This window comes from Cervus elaphus, chromosome 30 (genome assembly GCF_910594005.1).
Source record: "Cervus elaphus chromosome 30, mCerEla1.1, whole genome shotgun sequence".
In the NCBI taxonomy this organism is placed as follows: domain Eukaryota; kingdom Metazoa; phylum Chordata; class Mammalia; order Artiodactyla; family Cervidae; genus Cervus; species Cervus elaphus.
In genome coordinates this window covers 28,413,148-28,437,871 of record NC_057844.1, presented here as the reverse complement: position 1 = coordinate 28,437,871, position 24,724 = coordinate 28,413,148, and the positions used below count along the sequence as shown (strand labels likewise).

The following is a 24,724-nucleotide window of genomic DNA, read 5'->3' as shown; positions in this document are numbered from 1 at the left end:
AAACTACAAAGTGATACGTGTAATCTCAGTTGCTCAGTTGTGTCCAGCTCTTTGCGACACCATGGACTGCGGCACTGTAGGCTTCCCTGTCCATCACCAACTCTCGGAGCTTGCTCAAACTCATGTCCATCAAGTCAGTGATCTATATTTAAACAGATAAGCATAATTTAAATATATAATTATGCTTTATTTATATAATTATGTATTTATGTGCTTAAAAATAATTTAAGCATATATTTAAACAGATAAGCATAATATATTTAAATAGATAAGCTTAATCTACCTTTTATATGCTCTATCTTGATATAGTCTGGGTACAGAGATAAACTAAAGTATCACTATAGCTCTTCTATCTTGGGATAAACTCTTATTTATCCTTCAAAGACTTAACTCAAGTACTCCCCTTTTGCAGTAACAAGAGGCAGAGAATCATTTACTCATTTGTAGCTCTTTGAGGCCACAGACTGTATATCATATTTATTTTTAAATTTTTAGCACTTATCTCAGTCCTTGGAGCAGAGGAAATACTGATACCAGTTTTAATGAATGAATAAACACAGATGTAAAATAATCTTTACTTAATTCAGTATGTCCTTCTTTTCTTTTTTGTAAACTGAATATCTGCAATCTGCTTTCTCACCCAGTATCTGGGAAGGAGTTTTAAAAAGCGAGGAAGAACAAGGGAAGCAATTTCTACCCAGACAGGAATGTGACCTTTGTGCATTTCCAAGGCAGATAATAGCTCCATTTTCATCCAGTGGACGGGGTGATAGGGAAGGAGGAGTATGTGACCCTGTGGGAGCTTCACCTGAAGGCTGCACGATCTCTTGCACTCACCTCCCATTGACAGAATTCAGTCACGTGGTGCAAGGCGCGGAGGCGTACTGCAGCTGCGGAGCTGTGTGCTCAGCAAATCAATCGGGAACAGGTCATGAAGGACAAGCCGGGATCTCCCCCACACTGTCCACCTCTCAGATACATTGTGAGAATTAAAACAAAATCAGGTATGTCATCATGTTCTGAAAAATGTAAAGAGCTCTACAAGGGTGAGGTATGAATCTTTATAGTTAATAAAGGCAAAAGAACTTGAGAAGTGATCCTCTTGAGCTGTTTAGATGAAAGGAATTAGACAAATGCGTTAGAAATTGTTGCCTCACTTAACTTCAATCGTAACCCTCAGCATTCAGTGGGACAGTCTTTGCAGTTATTTCAGCAGCATTTGGCTAGATTTTCAAATCAGTTTGAGATGACCTATTTTACATAAAACCTATTAGCAAGTACCTTTTCTTGATGTTTAAAGGAAATTTACTACGTTTCCTAAAATTTATGGCTGATATAATTTGGTATATTGACTTAAAATAAATGTTTAGTTAACTTGCATGGCCCCAGTCCAAATAGATATTTTTTTATTAATAACATTATTGTTTGCAGTATGGATGTCAGAACATCAGCCATGAACCAGTATCATTTATAGTTTGATAAAATAGTCAAAATAAAGTGAAGCCAGTTTTATACATTAAGCCTTCCCTGGTGGCTCAGATGGTAAAGAATCTGGCTGCAATGCAGAGATTGCAATGCAATCCCTGGGTTGGGAAAATTCCCTGGAGGAGGGAATGGCAACCTGCTTCAGTATTCTTGCCTGGAGAATCCCATGGACAGAGGAGCTTGGCGGGCTATAGCCCATGGGGTCATAAAGAGTCAGGCACAACTGAGTGGCTAATGCTTTAAATATAATGGTTGAAGAGATATTATTTCCATGTCTGTAAATGCACTATTATTTGATAATTAGAATAAAAAGGCAACAGAGGAATCTTAGGTCAGATTTCTTCTCTGGACCAACTCCTTGCAGTTGTCCTGGGATCCTCTGCCTTCTGCTTGACGATTTCTAGCAAGAGCAACCCAGCTTCTCTCAAGTAGCCCACTTGATTTTATCTTTTATATTGATTAGAAACCTGCCTCTATAGAGGACTCACCCCTGGTTGTCTCTGCCTTCCTCGTGTCAAAAAATAAATTACTTTTTGTGGAGACAGCTTTTCAAATATCTGAGAAGGCCACTATGTTCTTCTTAAGTATTTTCTCCTTTATTCACATTCAGGGTCACGCCTCCAAGAAGAATTAGAGGGAGCTGCCATTTAGTCAGGGCTCCTTCTTGGGGAGATGCAGTGGGGCAGATAGGAAGATAGGTGAATTCTGAGAAAGCAAATGTGACCCTTGAGAGGCCTCTTTATCTTCTGACCCTTGAGGAGAAGGTGGGGAGGGAGAAGGAACAGTTGACCTCTCTGTTATTATCTCCCCGGGGGGGTGTGGCTTTGAAGAACAGTGCAGAAGAGAGTTGGCTGTCTGTGGGACCTGCCCGTGGCCGTCGTCCTTACCAAGGGGCTGCGGATGGTGCAGATGACTGAGGACATCCGGGTTGGAAGGGTGTTCTGGGTTCTGTGTCCTGGGGTCCAGCTGTGCAGTCACACCGGGTGAAGCAATGCCCAGTTCACAGGATCAGTGGCTGGAGGGGCAAAGAGAAGGACGTGGAGGCTTCTCTTAAGATTCGATGTGCAAACCAAGTTTCAGCTGCCCCCAGGATTCAGCACATATTTCTTATTCTGGACACTAGATCCTGGCCCTGCCATCCAAGACTGCATTGATGGCTTTGGCTGTCACCTTCCTGCGGACTCGGGTTGGTTTGAGGTCAGCTAAAACCTCTCAGGCTTTAACATTTTTCCGTGTGTGAATTGTTCTTAAACCAGATTTTCCCTGTCATGTCCTTTTGTTTTTTATTTTTAAACTTTTAATCTTATTAAATTTCATCCTCAATATGTAAAGGTGAGAAGAGGATTATGACAGATGGTGAATACGTCTTAAAAATTGAACATCACCTAAATATATTAGGGTGAGCAGTTAAAGGAGTATCAGTGCACAGGCATAGTGGAATAGTGTTTGGCCATTAAGTTAATGTATGGTGATTAAAAAGTTGCACATGGTATGTTATTAAGAGAAAAATGCCATTTGCTGTATTATGCTTCTTACATACCTTAGCTGTGTGAGTGAGTCTGAATGAGTAGAGAGCATTCTCCAGATGCTGCCCTTTCCCCCAGCTTTTTCCCTGACATGCCAAGCCTAGATTTGCTATCCCTGCTTTCTGCTTCATAAAATTCTGTCCTGCCCGTCATAATATTTCGCACATTTTATTGAAATGATTTTTTTCTTGGTCTTCCTCCTGCAAAGATCTCAGCTTTGTGATGCCGGGAGTCATGTTTATATCACTTGCCATTTGGGGGTATTTCTAGATAGTAGTGTTACGGGTAATTTGTTTTTTTTTCTCTGGTTGTCTGGATTTTTTCTAATTGTTCTATAAGCAAAATGTGATACTTTTGTGGTGGAGAAGTCGTAAGTAGTGTTTCTGGGAAAAGATGGTAGATTGAATTTACCCATCGAATTTTTCTCTCTTGAAACCCCATTAAACTTCAGTAACTGTTACTTTCTCAGTTGTGTCCAACTCTTTGTGACCCCATGGACTGTACCCTGCCAGGCTCCTCTGTCCATGGGATTCTCCAGGCAAGAATACTGAAGTGGGTAGCCATTCCCTTCTCCAGGGGATGTTCCTGATCCAAGGACAGAACTTGGGTCTCCTGCATTGTAGGCAGATTCTTTACCATCTGAACCATGAGGGAAACCCTTTAATAAGGTAACCATTAGCAAAGAAACAGTTAAAGAAACGGGAATGGGCAAGGGGAGGGAAGGAGGGGAGGGAAATGGAGGAAGACCCAGAGTGGAGAGAAGAGGGTGGAAACAAAACTTTAAAGCTGAGAAGCAGATGGTGGTGTATGCCTGACTCAGTGGATCCGAGCAAGCTGACTACTAGATTGGCTGTGGGAGAAGCCAAGAACCAATCCTACGATTGCAGAACCCAGAGAATAGCAAGACCAGGTACTCTGGAATGGGTGCTGAAGGGCGTGGGTACTAAAGTGAGAACTGGTTGAAAGCTGTGTAAGAAACTAGATTTCTGGATCTCTTCCCCATCATCCCCACTGTTGGGCGTATGCCACCTCTCCACTCAAGGAGAAAACTCAAAGTGAATTTTCTGGAGCATATAAAATGGACAGTGTCTGGACTGAGGGACCTCAGGCATCTTTGAGGGCATGAGCACCATGCTGAAAGGAGGGACTAAGTGAGCATATAGCCTGGGAGTGGAGACCCGCACCCCTTTTCCCAGCCCCTCATTTTATTCCACCCCCAGCTTTTCTTGCCCAACAGGCTCTTGGAATGTTGGCCATGTGATTCTGCTCTCCAGGTAGGGACTGGAAGTATCTTCTCCTGGGAATCTGATGAGCTCATGCAGAAAGACCTAAGACGCTGGTCCTAAAGTTTCCACAACAAAATGACGGAGACAGATCACGCCACAGTGAAGCTTGAAGTCAACACACCCCACCCACATGCTCAGATCTTCCAGTCAGGGTTGTTATTTCTCATTCTTAAACATGAGTAGACAATTAGGAATCAACAGGATCTGAGGAAAGTGTCTAATGTGAAAGACTGAGACCCACTTAAATAGAGAGGAAAAAAAGCAACTTTTGGGGGAGAAAACTTGGAGGAAACTGAGAATATATGTGGAGAAAAAAAGATAGAAAAAAAAAGGACAGTCAAAAGATACAAAGTTCTAGTTATACAAATAAGGAAGCCACAGGATGTAATGTACAGCTTTGTGGTTATAGCTAGTACTGTATTGTGTATTTGAGAATGCTAAGGGAGGTTGATCTTAAAAGTTCTTGCAAGAAAAAAAAACTATAACTGTGTTTGGTGATAAATGTTGACTAGACTTATGGTGATGGTCATTTCATAATATATACATTCTATGTTGTGTACCTGAAGCTAATATAACATTATATGTGAATTATATCTCAATAAAGAAAAATACATTTTAAGAAACCTCAGTAAACTCTTAAAGAGTTAAGAGAATATGTTGCATCTAGAAAATAGGAATAGGATGATACAATAAAATAGATAGGGGGAAAGAACACATGGAAATTAAATATAGCAGAATTGAAAAATTTAATAGATTAGAAAATACAGGTGATAAAATCTCTGTAAGAATAGAGCAAGAAGGCAAAAAGATGGACAATTGTAGAATAAAAGTAAGAAAATTAGTGAACCATCCAGAGGTCCAACATTGAGATAACAGGAGTTCTGGAAAGAGAAGGGTGCAATAGTGTGTCTGGGGACCTCATTGAACTATGCTTCTCAGTTCTGTATACTTGCATCTCACATAGTCTATGGGCTAGAACATGTGACTTGTTTTGTTCAATGGGACAGTAACAAGTGTGATGCAAGCAAAAACTTGATAACTACTTTCATGCAGGAAATTTTCTCTTTCTGGATAACTCCCTCTTGAAAGTACCAGAGATAAGGGCCTCTCTGTAGGCCACCAATCAGACCTTCTGGCTCTCATATCTCTCCGTAAAGACCCAATACAATATAGCAGGAACCAGTTCATGCTTCTCTTTTCATAAGAATTGGAATGCTTGAATCATTGCATCTGTAGCAGCATTCCTCCCAACTAAGACATTCCCCCTGGTTACTGCTGGTGAAATAATTAGCAATTAGGGCACCATCTTGTGACAGAGGACAGTCTGCCCCCCTGAATATCACTCAGAATGGCATTTGCTTTGCCTTCTGGGAAATTAAGCCTCAGTTGGGTTTAGTTGGTCTTCAGAAGCAGATGTCAAGACAGCATTAGATGTGCAGGACATTTATTAATGGCCAACAACAGTAGAGTGAAAAGGGCGAGGAGCCAGAGAAGGCAGATGAGCCTTTAGGACATGATGGCTGTCTGACACATGAGCGTGGGAAGGAGGGGGCATGGGACGAGAAGAGTCTCAGATGGCAGTATAGGGCTAAGAACGATCCAACCAGGCCAGTGAGGAGTTCTGAGTCATCATTCCCGTTGGAGGAGTCCATGGCTTGCAGGAACAGGTCTGCTTAGTACCCCTGGCTTGTTTCATTCATAAGGGAGTAGCCATTGAGAAGCATGGCCTCAGGGCCGGTGCAGTGGAGGGTGACGGGGGTAGCAACTGGTGCAATCCATCAGTTATGCTTCTCACAGCAGGAAAACTGAGTGACACATTTTCACTGCTACCAAAAACACCAGCGAGTTATGCCATTTAGAAGAAAGGAATGAAAATTACTTCCAACCAGAATGTATTTACCTCTACTATCAGTCATTCATGAGTGTAGAATAATGAGATTTCAAGACATCCAGTCTCAGAAGATACATCTTGAACGCCTTATAGAGAAGTTATTGGAGGAAGAACTCCATGTAGCATGATATAGATGAGACGGAAGAAGACATAGAATGTTCAGAACAGTAGATATAACTTGGGGGCATGATGATGAATTGAAAATCTGCTGTGCAGCAGACCTAAGAGCAACCAGTCTGGAAGAGGGGACGATTCCAGAAGTGTGTCTCCAGGGAAAATATTGGAGGCTGATGTGACCTTGCAGAAGTTTGTGCTATTGGAAAGTGTAAGAAGAATTAACCATAGGTGCAAAGAAAACCAAGGAAGTAAAAAAGCAATGCAATGATTAACTTCAAGGAAAACAAAAATGAGAATGGAAACTTAGCCTTAATTACCACATTAGAATGCCCAGCTGTGAGTCATAGTCATGTTGGCAGAGTAATGTCAGTACTGAATATTATTCAACCAGATTCTGCTGTATAACGACATTGCCTGTGTGAGAGAGCTAAATCCTCGTCTACCCTGTCAGGAAGTCAACGGATCCTGTCTAGAGTAGGGAAGTGTGGAAATGTGCTATGTGCTTAGTCATGTCCAACTTTTTGCAACCCCGTGGACTGTAGCCCGCCAGGCTCCTCTGTCCATGTAATTCTCCAGTCAAGAATACTGGAGTGAGTTGCCATTTCCTCCTCCAGGGGATCTTCCCGACGCAGGGATCGAAGCCATGTGTCTCGCATTGGCAGGTGGGTTCTTTACCACTGAGCCACCTGGGAAGCCCCTGGGAAATGTGTAGATATCAAAAGAAAATGTCATAAAAGTCATAGATGGCTACCTCTGGGGAGGTAACTGGGGACAATGGAGGTGGGGAGTAGGGCAGGAAACTATGATTATTATTTTAAGTTGCCCAAAAATTAAAAAAAGAAATATATTTTACCATCACTTAATTTTGTTGTTATAGCACATATTTGCAGCATTTCAGCCTGGAGAATTATTTTTGAATCAAGCTTTGAGGTATTTCCCAAGTTTCAGATTAATGCTGTCTGAGTCTTCATCCTTTCGATAAAATAAAAATGTTGAGAAGAAACAGGGCCATGAGTAAACTCTATAGGGTATTGTTAATCACATTCTCCCAAGTGGACTGTCTCCCACTAATCATGTTTCAAACATCTATCAGTGTTTGACACCTAACAACAAATCAGTAAATTTTTGTTTAATCAATAAACACTCTTAAAATATGGCCCTTCAAGCATTATTCATATATCTACAATAGTATCCTTGCATATGTCTGACTTTTCTTCTTCTTGACCCCAAGAATATTCCAAGAAGGACTGACAGTTGTCAAAACTGTTACATTGAGAGTCTATTGTGTTTCCAGACAAGCTATAAAACTGTAAAAAAAATTAATTGGGTGCTGGTTTGGCACTTATTTCATGAATCCATGTTGCTTCCTCATTTTCCTCTCTTCCTGTACTGATGTATTTTTATTAAACTGCTATGTAATTTTGCTCATGGGTCTGTTGTTTCTGAAATGCATATTTTATTCCCTGTTAAAAATTAAGAACATTTTCAATCTTCAAGCACCTTATGTTCGGTGATCCCTCAAAGTACTGGATGGCCGTTTCATAATTATAACTGCAAATCCTTTTGGTAGGTCCTTTTTGGAGATGATGCATTTGGAATGGCATGTAGTCTCCTGGAGTGCTTTCCTCTTGCTGTGATTAGGAATCCAAGTCTAGAACATAGTCTGAGGATAGATACGATAGAAGGGCAAGAGGCAACAGAGTCAAACATGCAAACAGTAGTTAAAAGGACTCTCCAGGATAGATAAAGACAATCTAAGAAAGATCTGGAAGATTAGAGCAGGCCTGGTGGTCTTCAGGAGACACAACAAAGGCAGTGGATTAAGGAAGTTAGATAATTAAAATGATCAGTCAATCTCCCAACGCAGTGCTGATGGTCAAATCAACTTTATTACATTGAGGGTAATAAACTGATTTTTAGAAATAGATGTCTTTTGTGCAAATAAGCTCAACCACTTGAATATCATTGAGTGTTTGTGCCTGTTGTACACGTCATGCACTGTATACGCAGCTTGTAGCCCTAGATTTTATTTCACATAGATACAGTTCTGCTGAGCAAGCTCAGAGTAACATGGGGGTTGATATCTTGATGAATTCATGCCTGGCTGGGTGACCTGCTGAGAAGTGTAATGCCTAACAGGGCAAAGAGGTTGTTTCACTCGAGTGAAGTGGGCTGATGTGGGGGAAGTTGTGGCCCTTGGGGAGCACGTACCTCAAGTAAACCTCTGTCAGGAGGGAGGAGGGATGGTCCTGTGAGATTCTCTGATTGTAAAAGAAGCTAGAAACTTAGAATTTTGAGTGAAATTTCTTGATTTTTAAAGGCCATCTCAAAAAAATAAAAGTAAGCCTGATATGGGTTTCCCAGGTGACACAGTGGTAAAGAATCTGCCTGCCAGTGCAGGAGATGCAAGTGACTCGGGTTCGATCTCTGGGTCGGGAAGATATTCTGGAGCAGGAAATGGCAACCCACTCTAGTATGCTTGCCCAAATCCCATGGACAGAGGAACCTAGTGGGCTGCAGTCCATGGGGTCGAGCAACTGAGCACATACACAAGTCCCTAATGAAGTGACTGACTTCCTGGTAAATCAACATAGGGGATAGCTTGTTCCCCATAAGGTGTTCCCATGCCTATAATTTTGACCAGTTTTTAAGTATTTTTCTCTTAAATATGAATGGATGGCAAGTCATCAAAAGATATTTAAGGAAAGTGCTCAACATGAAACAGTGAGAATAAAATAAATACCCACAAAAACAAACCAGGAAAAAACACATTATGCAGGAAATTGAATACACACAGACTGAAAGAGGAAGAATCAGAGAATATTAAAACATTCTTGAACAAGGTGATTGCTGACATAAAATGCTTAGTAAAAAGATCGAAAGATAGAGGAAAAGAAATGCCTCCAAAGTAGTACAAAACGACCAAGAGCTGGAAATATTAAAGAAAGGGGAAAAGATTTAAAATATGAAACACACAAGTCCAACGTCAAAGTAATAGGAGTTCCAGGAAGAAACTAAGGCAATGGAGAGCAGGAAATTAAGAACTAATACAGGAAAATCCTCCAGAACTGAAGAACACAAGCCTTTAGCTTTAAAGATCCTTCTGAATTCCTTGCACAATGGATGCACAGTTCTATTAGGGGTTTAGAAAGCTTGTCTTCTGTGTAATCTATCTCAAGAAGCTAAGGCATGTATCAACAAAATTACAGAGTAAATGGGGAGAAATCGGATCTAGAAAACCATGACTATCATCAGTAAGAAATAAAGAAAAATCCTAGGATGAGAGCAGTTCTAGACAGCATCTAGTCCAGGAGGAACCAAAAGGATACAAGAGAAGGAAGAACTCTAAGTGAAAAAGCAGAATCAGTAGAATAGAGGGTATGGTAGTGAATATGATGGAGAATCACAAAAACATTAAAACACATAGGAAATATTACACAGATTTAATAATGAGGTGATTATTTATTCAAGGGAAAACAAGAAGCTGTACAAAAGAAAGGGAAATGTTATAGACTCCTATCTGGCTCTGCAGTGAACAATAATATGAGATCCTGGGTATGGCTATTGATTAATGATTTGAATAAGAGCAAACATTTAGAAGAATGAGGGAAGAAAATTGAGAGGTGTGAAAGTTGGCTTTTCGATTACTATGATGAATTATTAAATGTTGGAAGAAGCATATTATTTAGAAATATGGCAGTAATTACTAAAAGAAACAGCAAAAAGTTAAATGTAGTTGTCTGCAGGGAGCAGAAGTGGGAGTTTGAGATGGGGTAGGAAAGATGTTTCCTGTTTTTCATAAGCCTCTGATTTTTAAACTACATGAATGGATTTATTAAAATAATTTTGAAAAAACCTGTACCACTGAATAATGCTTTAAAGTTTCTGAAATGCTTTTGTGTATTTTTTTTAGGGGGGCAGGCAGGTAAATGAGTTGAGAGGCTCAGAGGTTAGGGATCTAAACTACCAAGGGATTGAATTGGATTCAGAACCCAGGTTTTCTGAACTCCTGTTTCCAGTGCTCACTGCCTTACTCTAAGACTGAGTTCCCTCCTTGTCCTCACATGCAGTGCTCAGAAATGGAGGCGTCACCAATGCCTTCATTTATTTGGTTGTTTGTGTATTTTTTGGCTTGCTGGGCATCATGTGGGATCTTAAATCTCCAACCAGGGATCGAACCTGTGCCCTCTTCAGTGAAAACATGGAGTCTTAACCATGGGACCACCAGGGAAGTTCCGAGTCATCAATGTCTTTAACCTTCATTAACGTCTGGAGACTCATCACTGCTAATAACAAAACAACACTACTAACCCATAGACAACTGTTGTTCTTACTATTGCTGTGTAATATGCCCAAACTTCTTGGCTTTAAGAAAACATTTAATTTTGTGGATCAGAATTGGGGAAAGGCGCATCTGGGCAGTTTTTCAGTGGGCTGCAAGTCATTTAGGGTTTGACCAGGCTGGGCGTCCAAAATGACCAGACGTTGCAGAGCCTTACCAACACGGTGGTCTCAGGTTAGTTTAGACTTACTGTGCGGCAGCTGGCTTCCCCCAGCAAGCATCCCAAGAGAACTAGGAGGACGTAGTGCTGACTTTTGATTAGCCTCGATGTCATGCAGTGTCAGCTTCTGGCAGAGAAGTCATAACACCCCCCTCCCCCCACGACCCCCCACCCCCTGTGAGGAGTGGCAAGGTCACAATGTTGAGAGCCAAGGGGGATGTGTTATCTTCAGAAAAAACATTTTGGCACAGCATCTCAGGCTTTCTAGCTCACTGTGATCTGCGGGGAATGCCTTTTTTCCATCTCCCCAGGACCTACACATCTTTCAATATGTGGTTTAGAAACTTCCTCCTCCACGGAGACTTCTATGATGTCCCTCAAGAAGAAGCACTTTTTATTTTCTCTGAATCCCTGTTGTATTTTTAATTAAAAAAATTTTTTTTGATGTAGACCATTTTTAAAGTCTCCATTAAATTTGTTACAATATTGTTTCTGTTTTATGTTTCGGTGTTTTTGGCCATGGGGCACAGGGAATCTTAGCTCCCTGACCAGGAATTGAACCCACACCTCCTGCACTGATCCACCAGGGAAGTCCTTCCCAAATATTGTTTTTTTTTAAAAAAAATCCTTCTTATGACACTTTAATTCTGGTGTCGTCATCATCACGTTGTATACCTGTGCTGCGGTCTCTGCATATTCCCTGCATCATAAATTGCCTGTTGTGCAAATATTTGCTTAGTGAGATAATGATTCCATGATAATTCAAATAATAGTCATGAAAAAGTGCATTTCAATTCAGAGCTCTTTTCTTCCCCCACCATTCTCATTTCTGAAAACGGAAAGAAACCAAACAGTCTCTCAGGAGGAGTTACAGCAGGAACTGAATGTGGCTGTTTCCTGGTGTTTATTGCTACTCTGTGAGAAATAAAGAAGATGGGGGAATGAAAACCATGTCATTTACAATTTGATTAAAAAGATTTTCTTCTTCTTTTTTTCTCTTTTCCTTTCATGTTTAAGCCCTGTGGTTTTGAATTTTCCCTTTCGTCATAGAAGAAGACAGATCAAGCAGTTAGGATTCCAGTTCCCTGTGCTGGAAGCATCCTCACTTCACAGCTGTTTAACATATCTGGCTTCAGCTCAGTCCCCTGTCCCCTCACCCACTGCTTTCCAGCAGCAGGAAGGACTTGCTCCTGTGCCTTGGGGCCCTTTTATCTGGTTCTTCTCTCTGCCTGGAATGTTCTTCCCCATCACCCCACCTCCAGATCCATAGCTCCCTCACCTCCTGTAAGCCTGTGCTCAGGAACCACTTTCTCAAATGTGGTATATCCTGAACACTCTATTCAAAATGCTTCTCCCAGCACCCCAGACTTAACGGGGACCCCTTCCTGGCTCAAGAAGCACTTCCTGGGAACCTGGAGGAGAGGAGTTCATCAGCTTCGTAGGTACGGCAGATAAAATGTGTGAACATGAATTTCTTGGGTTTGGTTTTTAGCTTCAGAATAGAAGACCCTAGAAGAGCAATTAAAAACAAAACAAAAACAAATGCAAGGCCTCTGGCATCATAGTGGCTATTAAGAAGGCAGCCTGCGATTCCTTATGCAGCCCCCAGACAGAAGCTCATTCTTTGCATTTAGTAGGTGAGCAACACTGCAGGGGCAAGAGGCTTATGTGTGTTAATTAACACCCTTGATGAACATTGGTAAATGAATCTGACGAAAGCCCGAGTGTACCCGCTTTTTTTGTGTGTGATAAAGAATAATCTTTGGGGATTATTTATGATCACAAAGGGAGACTGTAAGGAACATTTTTCCTAGACTTGGAAATGGGGCAGAAGGATTACTGGTGTCCTTCTGAGCGCCTGCCCAGGTTAATCCCGTTCTCTGACTCTGCGGGTAAAGAAGAGAGTGGACCTTTGTTAGGTGTGCTGTTTACTGTGGATCAGGGTATTTTAGGTTCTATAAGGGTAGAGGTTTATGGAAAGGATTCTTGCCTCATAGGCAATCCATATATGGATTTTGTCTTATTGAAATGGAAAATGAAAAGATCAAAACGATGGCATAGTCAATGAAAGTAAAAGGAATACTTTTGTGAGTGTCACTAAAAACAATTGCATCTCCTCTCCTTGGCACCAGGCCTCCCTTGTTTTCATACCATTTATCACCTGTTTAAAAAAAATTATCTACTTGTTTTTGGCTATGCGGGGTCTTCATTGCTGCACGCAGGCTTTCTCTAGTTGCTGCAAGCAGGTGATACTCTTTATTGCGGTGTGCTAGTCTCTCATTGAGGAGAAGGCAATGGCACCCCACTCCAGTACTCTTGCCTGGAAAATCCCATGGACGGAGGAGCCTGGTGGGCTGCAGTCCATGGGGTCGCTACGAGTTGGTCACGACTGAAAGACTTCACTTTCATGCACTGGAGAAAACGGCAACCCACTCCAGTGTTCTTGCCTGGAGAATCCCAGGGACGGGGGAGCCTGGTGGGCTGCCGTCTATGGGGTCACACAGAGTCGGACACGACTGGAGCAACTTAGCAGCAGCAGCAGTCTCTCATTGCGATGGCCTCTTGGGTTGTGGGCACGGCTCTAGAGTGCGGGCTCAGTAGTTGTGGCCACAGGCCCAGCTGCTCCGTGGCACTGGATCTTCCTGGACCAGGGATCAAACCCACATCCCTTAGTAGGCAGGTGGACCCCACAACCACTGAACCATCAGGCAACTCCCCACTTATCACCCTTTAACATTCTTTTTAGTTCACATTTGTTATGTTTGTGGTTTGTTGTCCTTCCTCCTCCTGAGAGGGAAGCTCCGTGAGGGCAAATGTTTTTCTCTGACTTGTTCACTGTCGGATCCCTAACACCAGAACTGGGCCAAGCCTATAGTTGTTGCTGGTTAGTCACCAAGTCGTATCTGACGCTTTCGCCCAGTGTCCACTGTTAGGCTCCTCTGTCCTTGGGATTTCCCAGGCAAGAATATTGGAGTGGGTTGCCAAATAGTAGGTGCTTAATAAATACTTGTGGAAGGAAAATATTCCTTAATGTAGATCAGTGACTTTCAAACTCTTTTGACCTTGACCCCCAACAGTAAGAAAGGCATTTCACATGTTGACACATTCACAACAGAGAAGTTTCACAAAGCAATACTTAGCCTTATGACATGTGGTGCGCTTTATTTTCTTTTTTGTTTTTTTTTTTTAAAAATATTTGTTTATTTTGGCTGCGCTGAGTCTTAGTTGTAGTACATGGAATTTTCAATCTTTGTTGAGGCCTGTGGGATCTTTCATTGCAGCATCTAGGATCTTTAATTGTGGCATTTGAATTCTTAGTTGTGGCACTTGGGATCTAGGGATCAAATCCAGGCCCCCTGCATTGGGAGTGCAGAGTCTTAGCCACTGGACCACCAGGGAAGTCCCCTGATGTTTTCAAATTAGTTCTATTTTATTTTCATTTTGAAAATCATTGTGGCTACACAGAACTTGATTTCACAACTGGAATCAGTAGTATGAAAAACTTTAACTTAAAACCGTGTAGAAACTGTAGCCACGTAAGGCAGATGGGAAAAAGAGGGGAAGGGGGGCAGGCAGATTACTTTCATTATTAGCTAAATATTTCCTATTTCTGTAATCTTATCCTGTCTCACAGTATAGAAGCCCTCGTGACACATCCACATGTCACTTTTTCTTTAGGTGAAAAGTGTTCTCTCCTGCAATAAAGATTGAGTTATTTCCAAAGCAAAGAGCTAGAAATGAGCCTGGGAGCTGAGAAATGATCTTAAAGTCTCAGAGAGAGTCAGTTGGTTGGCACCTGCTGTTGATAAGTCAAAGAAGGAGAATTAGAGGAGCAGGCAGAGGTAAACATTTATAAAGTAAAGGTGACTGTTACGGAAAAAAACCCATTTTTCTCAACTTTGTTGAAATCAGAGAGTAGCTGTTTCATGAGGGTATTATAGGATTACTTCGGTGATTATAGTGATAGATGTTTATTGAAAAGAACCTGGTTGACTGATGGAACTTCTGATGCTTTTGCTGATCTTGTGAATATATCCCTTATCTGAGTCCTTGATTTTCTTGTCGCTTTTTCTCATCTAGCCTAATGTCTCCCCTACCTGTTCCTTTCTCAGCTCTCATTTTGTTGCTGTTAGAAAAACAGATGCAAACACCAGGAACTGGAACTCCTCTGTGTCTCTGATAATGCTGTGATTAATGGACCAGACAGATTCTGGTCATAAGCCGGATATTTTGTTAACAACCTAGTATCAGTGATTTAGAAGGATTTGGTAGCAGCATGATTTAGTATTAAATAGAATGATTTAACTGGTGTTGATTGGTTCTGTACAGATAAATTAATGAGGCAAAAAACCTAATCTCTGATTTATTGACATATTTTCCCAGAGTGAGCTATGAAATAATTTTTAACTTCATTTGAAGTAAAACAAATGAATAAGGTCTTTTCTGTAACCTACTTTGGAAAAATCCAGACAAATTGATCATAAGTAACAAAACTCCAAAACTACATCATGGTTTTAAAAAATCTATTGCTGATTCATGTCAATGTATGACAAAACCCACTGAAAAAAAAAAAAATCTACCTTGATCTCTATCTTGTCTGGATGTAAAAGCATGCCTTTGAGTGAGTTCTTATAGACTCTCATTTGGTTACATGTATATTAAGGACTTCTATATTTGCAAATGACTAAGCCCAACTAGATCCAACCAGTCCATCCTAAAGGAGATCAGTCCTGGGTATTCACTGGAAGGACTGATGCTGAAGCTGAAACTGCAATACTTTGGCCGCCTCATGCGAAGAGGTGACTCATTGGAAAAGACTCTGATGCTGGGAGGGATTGGGGGCAGGAGGAGAAGGGGACAACAGAGGATGAGATGGCTGGATGGCATCACCGACTCGATGGACATGAGTTTGAATAAACTCCAGGAGTTGGTGCTGGACAGGGAGGCCTGGCGTGCTGCAGTTCATGGGGTCGCAAAGAGTCAGACACGACTGAGCGACTGAACTGAACTGAAGCCCAGCTAATACTAGGTTAAAGAGGCAAAGGAACTTTATTAGAAAGATGCTGGGACGAGTCACAGAACTGAGCTCCAAAGACTTTGGAGATTGATCTTGTAAAGTACCATTACCATCAAAGAAGTAATAACTGGGGAAAGCAGCAGTAGAGTGGTAGTGGTGATGGTGGTTTAGTTGCTAAGTTGCATCCAACTCTTGCTTTCTTGTGGTCTGTGGCTGCCAGGCTCCTCTGTCCATGGAATTTCCCAGGCAAGAATACTGGAGTGGGTTACCATTTCCTTTTCTGGGGAATCTTCCTGACTCAGGGATTGAACTCAGGTCTCTGCATCAGGCAGATGCATTACCACTGAGCCACCAGGGAAGCCCAGCAGTAAGAGTGATCAGGATTGATGAGGGACTGCTTCTTGGAAGAGGCAAGTCTAAACAGAAGGGATATAGATGTAGAGGAAAAAGTAGAATGTTGTTTCAGGATTGACAGATTGTCATCCAAGTTAGGTACAGGCCTGGATGAAGGGTGCTGAGAAACTGACCTGACTGTAACCAAAGAACTGAGTTGGGGAGTGATGAGGTATATGTTGATAGGAAAGTGTTAATTTGTGGGAGGCTGTATGGTTTGGTGACTGAGCTAGAAATTTTACTTGTTTAATTGCCTAAGAGGGCTTCTCAAGTGGCTCAGATGGTAAAGACTCTGCCTGCATTGTGGGAGACCCAGGTTTGATCCCTGGGAGAAGGGAATGGCCTATGAAGTACAAAATGAAGTCAAGCCAGCTCAGATGCTTCCTATATCCATGATTTGTGTGACAAGGTGTCAGGGAGTGTGACACCCTGAGGCTCTGGGCACAGGTTAGGGCCTGGGTGATAGAAGCAGGTTCCAGGAAACTTTTGACAAATTGCACACAGAGCTACTGGCTATTTGGGGGGATAAAAGCTATAGATGGCTTTTTTTGGGAAATTATTTATGTGCACTATTAAATGGTTCTTTTGGGGGGAGGCTGCTTGAAATTCTATCTTAATAAACTTCAGTTTACAATCCATGAGGCTGTGCTGATAGAAGTAAGAGTAATAATTTGGTCTACAATCATGAATATTAGGCTAGTTGGTGTACCTGTATAACAGTGCAGGGTAGCTATGACTTTTAAGAAAAAGTCCTTAGCTATGTAATTGTGATACTGTTCTTAGTAGTAAGAGGATGCCAAATGAGGGAAAAAAAATCTCCAGTGCTCTCTGAAATCTGTCTGCTCCTTTGACCTTTCTCAGAAGAGTACACCTTTATTTTAGAACCAAAACAACATCTTGAGGGCTCTTCCTGGGTAGGGAGTGGACACAAATTAGCCATCAGAATAATTTACTTTGGCCACCTGATGTGAAGAACTGACTCATTTGAAAAGACCCCTGATGCTGGGAAAGATTGAAGCCAGGAGAAGGGGATGACAGAGAATGAGATGGTTGGATGACATCACCAACTCAATGGATATGAGTTTGAGTGAACTCTGGGAGTTGGTGATGGACAGGGAGGCCTGGCCTGCTGCAGTTCATGGGGTCACAAAGAGTTGGACATGACTGAGCAACTGAACTGAATGATTTTCTGCTTATGGCCTGCATTTCAGTTATTTCACCATTGGTCTCAGTCCATTTAATTAAGATTATTTGTAGGATTAAATTAATCCTTTAAGAATTATTCCATTTCAATTTTTTAAAATTTAAAGAATGATTTTTAAAAGTGACCCATTCAGTATTACCTCTGAAGTACATTTGAGTGATTAATATCACCCATGTTTTCTCCAACCTCAGACTTACTTATTTACCCAGCTGCCAACCAGGCATCTTCATTGAGATGAACCCATGACCTAAACAGAACCTAATTTGTTAAGTGGAACACAGGGTGCCTAAGCTGAGCCTTGGTTTAATAATAGATCAAAAGAGAAATTGAAATAGAGATGTCTGTTACTGACAGGTCCTGGAGGAAGTACGTGGACCCCTTGAGGGACCACACAGGATGACACAGAGAGAGAGAGGGAGACAGGACCCTGGACACATGCCTTTAAGAGGGTCCATGTGTGAGTGCTTTGGGGTTCCTGGGCCAGATGGGTCAATTCAAATCAAAAGCGGGCTTTTGGTAAGCCCCAGGGGAGTCTCACCTCAGGGGTGCATAAGGCATGTAGATGGTGGGAGACAGGGGAGAACTGTCGATCACAAGGGCTGGTGGGGAAGCCATATTAGGAACTCATAGTAATTTGTGACTGTGGGCTGTTATCCAGGGCATGTGCTACCTTGATGGGGCTAGTGGACACAAGGTACCTGCAGGTCACAAGGTTCAACAAAAGGGATGCCAAGGCAGAACACCAAGAAGTAGCTTAGTTAAACTCTTGACACATATTTTACCAGCAGTCTGGTTGGGTCCCTTAGCCCAGTCAATCAACACATAAAACTAATCATCACACTTTCCAATGTTACAAATTTATACTACACTTTTCTAAGATAATTGGCCACTAGAAAAACATTGGAATTGTATCATATAATTTAATCCTTGCCACATTCCTGCAGGAGAACAGATGCTATTCCCATTTGTACAAAGAAGCATGAGACAGGGCGTTCAGGGCTGGTGCGCTGGGATGACCCTGAGGGATGGGAAGGGAAGGGAGGTGGGGGGTGGTTCAGGATGGGGGACACATGTACACCCTTGGCTGATTCATGACAATGTATAGCAAAAACCACTACAATATTGTAAAGTAATTAGCCTCCAATTAAAATACATTAATTAATTTAAAAAAAAAAGAAATACCTGAGGCTCATACTGATAATGGGAAGAGGATTTGGGAGCCCAACCTAAGAGTCTTCTAACCCAGACTCCAGTCACTGCTATGGGCTGAATTCCTTAGCAGGTGGACTTTCCTTTGCCTTAATGTGTTTTTCTTTTTATTCTGTTGATCCTTTAGGGAAAGAAAGAATAAGCATTCATGGAGACCCTACCGTATGGAAATTCTATTAGGTGTTTTACATAAAGTATTTCATTTAATCCTTATTATAGCCTATGAGTGGAGAAGGAAATGGCAGCCCACTCCAGTATTCTTGCCTGGAGGATCCCAGGGACAGAGGAGCCTGGTGGACTGCCGTCCACGGGGTTGCACAGAGTTGGACACGACTGAAGCGACTTAGCATGCATGCATAGCCTATGAGAGACACATGAAAGTTAGTCTTACCTACTCAAGTTAAGGCATATGGTCAAAGGCACACATAGAAAGTGGTGGCACAGGAATTTTATCTGCCATCAAATACCACATATGCACTTTCCTATAGCCAAGGTCATTTGTTTCCTTGCTAAACCTCCTCTGAGCCATGTCAAAGCACTCAAGGTTAGAAGAGTGGTATGTGATTGTAGATGTTCTACTGTATGGCTCTGACTCAGCTACCTGCTAAACGGACCCAGATTGGGAAATTCTTGGCTACTCACACTTCTCTCTGGCCTTCTGACTTTCCCCATCACAGCACTTGTTCTGTGGAGGTATGTCTGGTAGGTTTAGATGACTCTCTGTAGGCTTCATACCAGCCAAATTAGGAAAGTCCTCTAGTCTAACATTCTGCCTACTGTAGCCTGAATTTCTCCCTTTCTGTTCTGTTTAACTCTTTAACTGATGAGATTTCTTCTCAGCTGGGAAGGGTGAGCTAGGATGATAGAGGTGAGGAAGACAGAGAAGGGTGGGACACCTCACAAATCCAGCAGCATAGTACAATCAAATCCTAGTTCCTTGAATCACATGGGCAAAGGCCATTATTCTTCTGATCAATATTTTATTCTCTTTTTTCTTCTTAGCATATAGATAGCTGCCTCAGGTCATAAATAAAATATATTTCATTAAATGAAGAATAGCAGGTATTTACTAAGAAAATAAAAATGAAAGAATGCATTATTTTATTCCATTGAAATGTTTGGCTGAACCCATAAGAATGAGGATAAGGCCATTCTTGGACACTTGCACTGAAATGAACCAAGAGAAAAATATTAAAGGACAAGGAAGAGGATATTTGGCATATGAGTGCAAGAGCTTCTTCAGGGCCAGGGAGTGGAATAAAAATTGGCAAGATCATTGGGAGAATGTGAATCAAACAGAATTAGAATGGAGTTTTCTAAGAGAATATGTTAGGAGAGCAAAAGGCTGATAAATAGTTCTTGTATTTAGATACAAACAGGGGGAGTAGATCAGGAATTCAAAAGTAAGAGAAACTTAAGGAAGGAAAAAAACACTATTCTTTGTAAACAGAAAGGAAACAAATGAAAATAAGATATCAGAAGTCAGCAAGATCTTATGGGAGTCTTCAGCTGATCTTATGGAAGCAAAGCCCATTTTATTGCTGTAGGAAACTCCCAGCTGAGTGCTGACTGTGGACATCTGATTTCCTTGAAGCTGCATTTAAGTGTTTTCTGATTTTGGCTTGTGTCTTGTACTCTGCAAGGGTTGGCAATAAGCCAGCAGTGTCCCAGAGTTCTGGAGAGTGGGCCAAGGTTAGATATTGGAGTTGGTTCTTTCATTTAACGCACTGATTCTTCTTAAAGAGAAGAACAAAGATTGTGAGAACACGTGTTAGAATTTTGTTATGAGAGATGAATACAAAATATTAAATTGACTCCAACAACTTGTGTCAACTTGAAAACTCCCTGTCTCTTAGGATAAAAAAAAATATAATCCTATTTAGAAATTCCTGATGTAATCACAGATGTGGAATTGGTTCTTTTCATGAAACCTATTAATTAAAAAGTACATAATCCAAAGTCAGTTAAGTAGTAAGATATTACAAATTCTTATTCCATTAACTTTTCAAAGTATGAATAATAACACATTCAATACTAGAAATTCATATTTTTTCCATGGGCTTCTGAAAAACATGACAATGATTCCAGTTATGGTAGCAGCTCACTGTGACCTGACTTACCACTGAATTTTTTTATTGGTTTCAGGTGACTTTTACATTGAGGGATTAGTCATTAGTTAGACTTGATGAGAAACAGGACTAGAACTGGACTTTCAAATATGTGTTGTTTTTCTGCTCACAATCAGAGATAAATTCACCATGCTTTTTCTCTTTATAGGCTCATGCCAAAATCTGGCATCTCTACGATACTTCTTTCCGCCCCACTCAGGGAGGCCAGGTGTCCATTGCCCTAAGCTCCCACTGGATCAGTCCTCGAAGAATGACTGAACACAGCATCAAAGAATGTCAAAAATCTCTTGACTTTGTCCTGGGCTGGTTTGCCAAACCCATATTTATTGATGGAGACTATCCTGAGAGCATGAAGAATAACCTTTCATCTCTTCTGCCTGATTTTACTGAATCTGAGAAAAAGTTCATCAAGGGAACAGCCGACTTTTTTGCTCTTTCTTTTGGCCCAACCTTGAGTTTTCAACTGTTGGACCCTCAGATGAAATTCCGCCAACTGGAATCTCCCAGCCTGAGGCAACTCCTTTCCTGGATTGACCTTGAGTATAACCACCCTCAAATATTTATTGTGGAGAATGGCTGGTTTGTTTCAGGGACCACCAAGAGAGATGATGCCAAATATATGTATTACCTGAAAAAATTCATAATGGAAACCTTAAAAGGTAGGATTGAAGATAAAATCCTAATTTCCTGTCAAAATCCACTGGAAAAACAATCCTTAAGATGATCTTAATAAACTGTGTGAATTTATAGTTTTTAATCAGAATGTAGAAATTCATTTTGGCAATAGTAGGAATGCATTTATATAGCACCTTTCTCATCTGGGGAATTGAGGAGCTTAATTTTTTAAGTTTGTTTCATAAATGAGAAATGTTATAATGTTTATACAATTATAAAGGTTATAATGTTTGAAATTACTTGACTTTCAGAGTTACTACTCTAGATTTTTACATTATATTAAAGATTAAGTAAATCCCAAGATATCTAGATCCCTGTACACATTTTTCTGGCTTAGATTGCTTGTACTGAATAAAACACTTTGTATTTGTTTTTTTTACAAAAAGGAATATCAATACTTTCTGGCAAAGAGTAAGTAGTTCATGTCTTTAAAGACTTAATTCACTTACTGCATCAAGCACAAAGGTAGGTACTTAGGATAGAAAAGTAGAACAAGACACCTTGGCCCAAAGAGTGCCCATTAGAAAGAAGGGAAATCCAAATAAAAATTTTTGGAGATAAGCCTATTTTTGAGGACATTTATTTGCAGAGTTCTCTAGGTTCTATTGGCTTCCCAGGTGGCACAGTGGTAAAGAATCTGTCTGCCAGTGCAGGAGACATGTGTTTGATCCCTGGGTCAGGAAGATCCCCTGGAGTAGGAAATAGCAACCCACGCTAGCATTCTTGCCTGGGAAATCCCATGGACAGAGGAGCCCGGCAGACTATAGCCCATGGGGGTTGCAAAGAGCTGAACAGGATTGAGCATGCATGCAATAGGTCCTATCAGAGCCTTTCATCTGTGAGAAAGGTCATCAGTTTACCAAACAATAAACATTATACTTAATTTATTTCCTGAAATAGTAAAATCCTCAAATGCTCTTGAATCATGTAGCAAGTGCCCATCACAGGGTCACGATGCTCTTGTCCTCTTTCCTTTGCAGCCATCAGGCTGGACGGGGTGGATGTCATTGGGTACACGGCCTGGTCACTCATGGACGGCTTCGAGTGGCACCGGGGCTACAGCATCAGACGTGGACTCTTCTATGTCGACTTTCTAAGCCAGGACAAGAAGTTGTTGCCGAAGTCTTCAGCCTTGTTCTACCAAAAGCTGATAGAGAACAATGGCTTCCCTCCTTTACCTGAAAACCAACCCCTAGAAGGGACATTTCCCTGTGACTTTGCTTGGGGAGTTGTTGACAACTGCATTCAAGTAAGTCAGCTGACAAAATCAATCCGCAGTCTCACCAGCCCTATCTCTAGTAAGTAGTGCTTCCTTATTAGGTTGTCATGGCACGTGGTCCATTCCTCAGGCCAAACATGGTTCCTTAGCGAGTGCACGAAAGGCATCATGTGGAATGCTGCACACTTCTCTCCAAAAATCTTCCTGGCTTCATCTTGCACTTTAAATCAGCTCCGAAAGGGAACAGATTTAAAATATACCCATCTTTAAGATCTGATAAGATACTAAAAGATAAAATGCTCTCTTTTAATACCATGGTTTTCAATCCCTTTTAAAGTAGTTGTTGAATTCTTCCATAAACAAGACATAATACAGAATTCCACACTATCTGAGATCTCGCTGGAGCTGCTGAGATGGAGGCAGGGACATTAGGCAGAGCCCTCTTGACCATAACTGTGGAACCCCCAAGATTGTGGAAGTATCTCTGGAATGAGAGCCCTTGCTCAGTGATGCACTGATCAGAATGCCATTTCTAACAACAGTTTTCGAATTGAAATGGTAAGGAAGTTCTTCAAAATGGTCACCCAAGTATTTATTGAGCATCCTATATGCAGTTAGCCCTCAACATCTTTCTTCATTTTTCCAGCTTCAAAAGAATCTGTTTTCTAGGGTTTGATTAAATACTTTAGTGAGCACTTATTGGAAGCTTCGTGTGTATATTGTTAATTGTTGGAGGGAAGAGGGTTCAGTTGAGGGGAGTACACAGTGAGATGAGTAAGATATGATTCCTGCTTTCAGAGGAGTCTATTGAGGGGAAATGGGTCACAAATAGTATAAGAGTGTGAACAGAGCATGGTGGCAAGTGAGCAGGGTGGTAGGGGATGGAGGTGTTGCTGAACAGAGTCTGTGTGTGAAAATAGAGACCAAGATAGAAACGAAGTTTGGTGTCCACAAACTGAGCTTTTTTAGCACGTTGGGTGCTTCTAGACAATTTGTTGGTTCTGCAGGGGAGGAAAAATAACTTCCCCTGTACCCTTATGAGTGTTTAACTGAGACCCCAGTGGTAAGAGATAGATTCACATGAGAAAAACAAACAGAAGTTTATTAGTATGTATACCTCATGTATATATGGGAGATACCCTGAGAAGAGTGAGTAACTCACCAAGGTGGCTTAAAATTTCAGGCTTAAATAGCATCTTAATTAGAAAAGGGGAAAAGTAAGTGATTTTTAGGAAAGATGAATAGGTCCTTAAAAGAAGACATGAGAGCTCTGATAGCTTGTGACAAAGTTTGCCTGAATGTGATGTTGACTTCGAATGCCCTCCTCTGTGATAACAGTCAGGCTTCCCTCATTGGCAAAACTCCCACAAAGGGGATTTATGACAGTCTTTTTGAGTTTCTTTTGGAGGATTCATCTCTAGGCAGATAAGGGGAATTCAGAGAAGGCCCTTCCCTTGGATTTGCTATTTTTTCAAGTGCCTGAAGCTCAAAATAATATACTGAAGGGGCATTTTAGGGGTGGCATGCCTTGACTTCTACAGTTGTATTTTGGGGCATCATATTCTGTTACTTTTTGGTTCAAAAAAGGTATTTGGAGAGAGTGCTTGGATCTGGGGAAAGGCCTTCTAGTTGAGATGAGTTGCTGTTTCCTGGTAAATATCTAGTTGAAATCTTTGATTCATTAGGAAATAAATCAACATGATCCTTTTAAAATTTTTTTTCCCCTGCTGAGTCATATTATGCTTACATCTTATTCAGACCTCCAGTTAGTTTTAAGGACAATCTTGACTTTAATCCCTTCCTTTGTTGTTGTTGTTCAGTAGCTAAATCATGTCCGACTCTGTGACCCCATGGATTGCAGCATGCCAAGCTTCCCTGTCCTTCACTATCTCTCAGAGTTTGCTCAGACTCATTTCCTTTGAGTTGATGATGCCATCCAACCATCATAATCCCTTCCTTATGATTGTTTAAGATTTTACAAAATATGAAGCATTTTAAAAGTCTTCAATGAATTTGTTACAATATTGCTTCTGTTTTATGTTTTGGCTTTTTTGGCCTTGAGACATGTGGT

At 41.2% G+C, this 24,724-nt stretch overlaps 1 protein-coding gene across 1 annotated transcript in view; it reads left to right on the top strand.

Annotated features, from left to right (window-relative positions):
• The window catches only part of KL (klotho), a 39,183-nt gene that overhangs the window by 6,119 nt on the left and 8,340 nt on the right, over window positions 1–24,724 (top strand). The window contains exons 2-3 of the mRNA XM_043892332.1: window positions 20,908–21,418; window positions 22,415–22,683. Of these exons, the coding sequence (XP_043748267.1) occupies window positions 20,908–21,418; window positions 22,415–22,683 (780 nt within the window). The remainder of the gene's footprint in view (window positions 1–20,907; window positions 21,419–22,414; window positions 22,684–24,724) is intronic.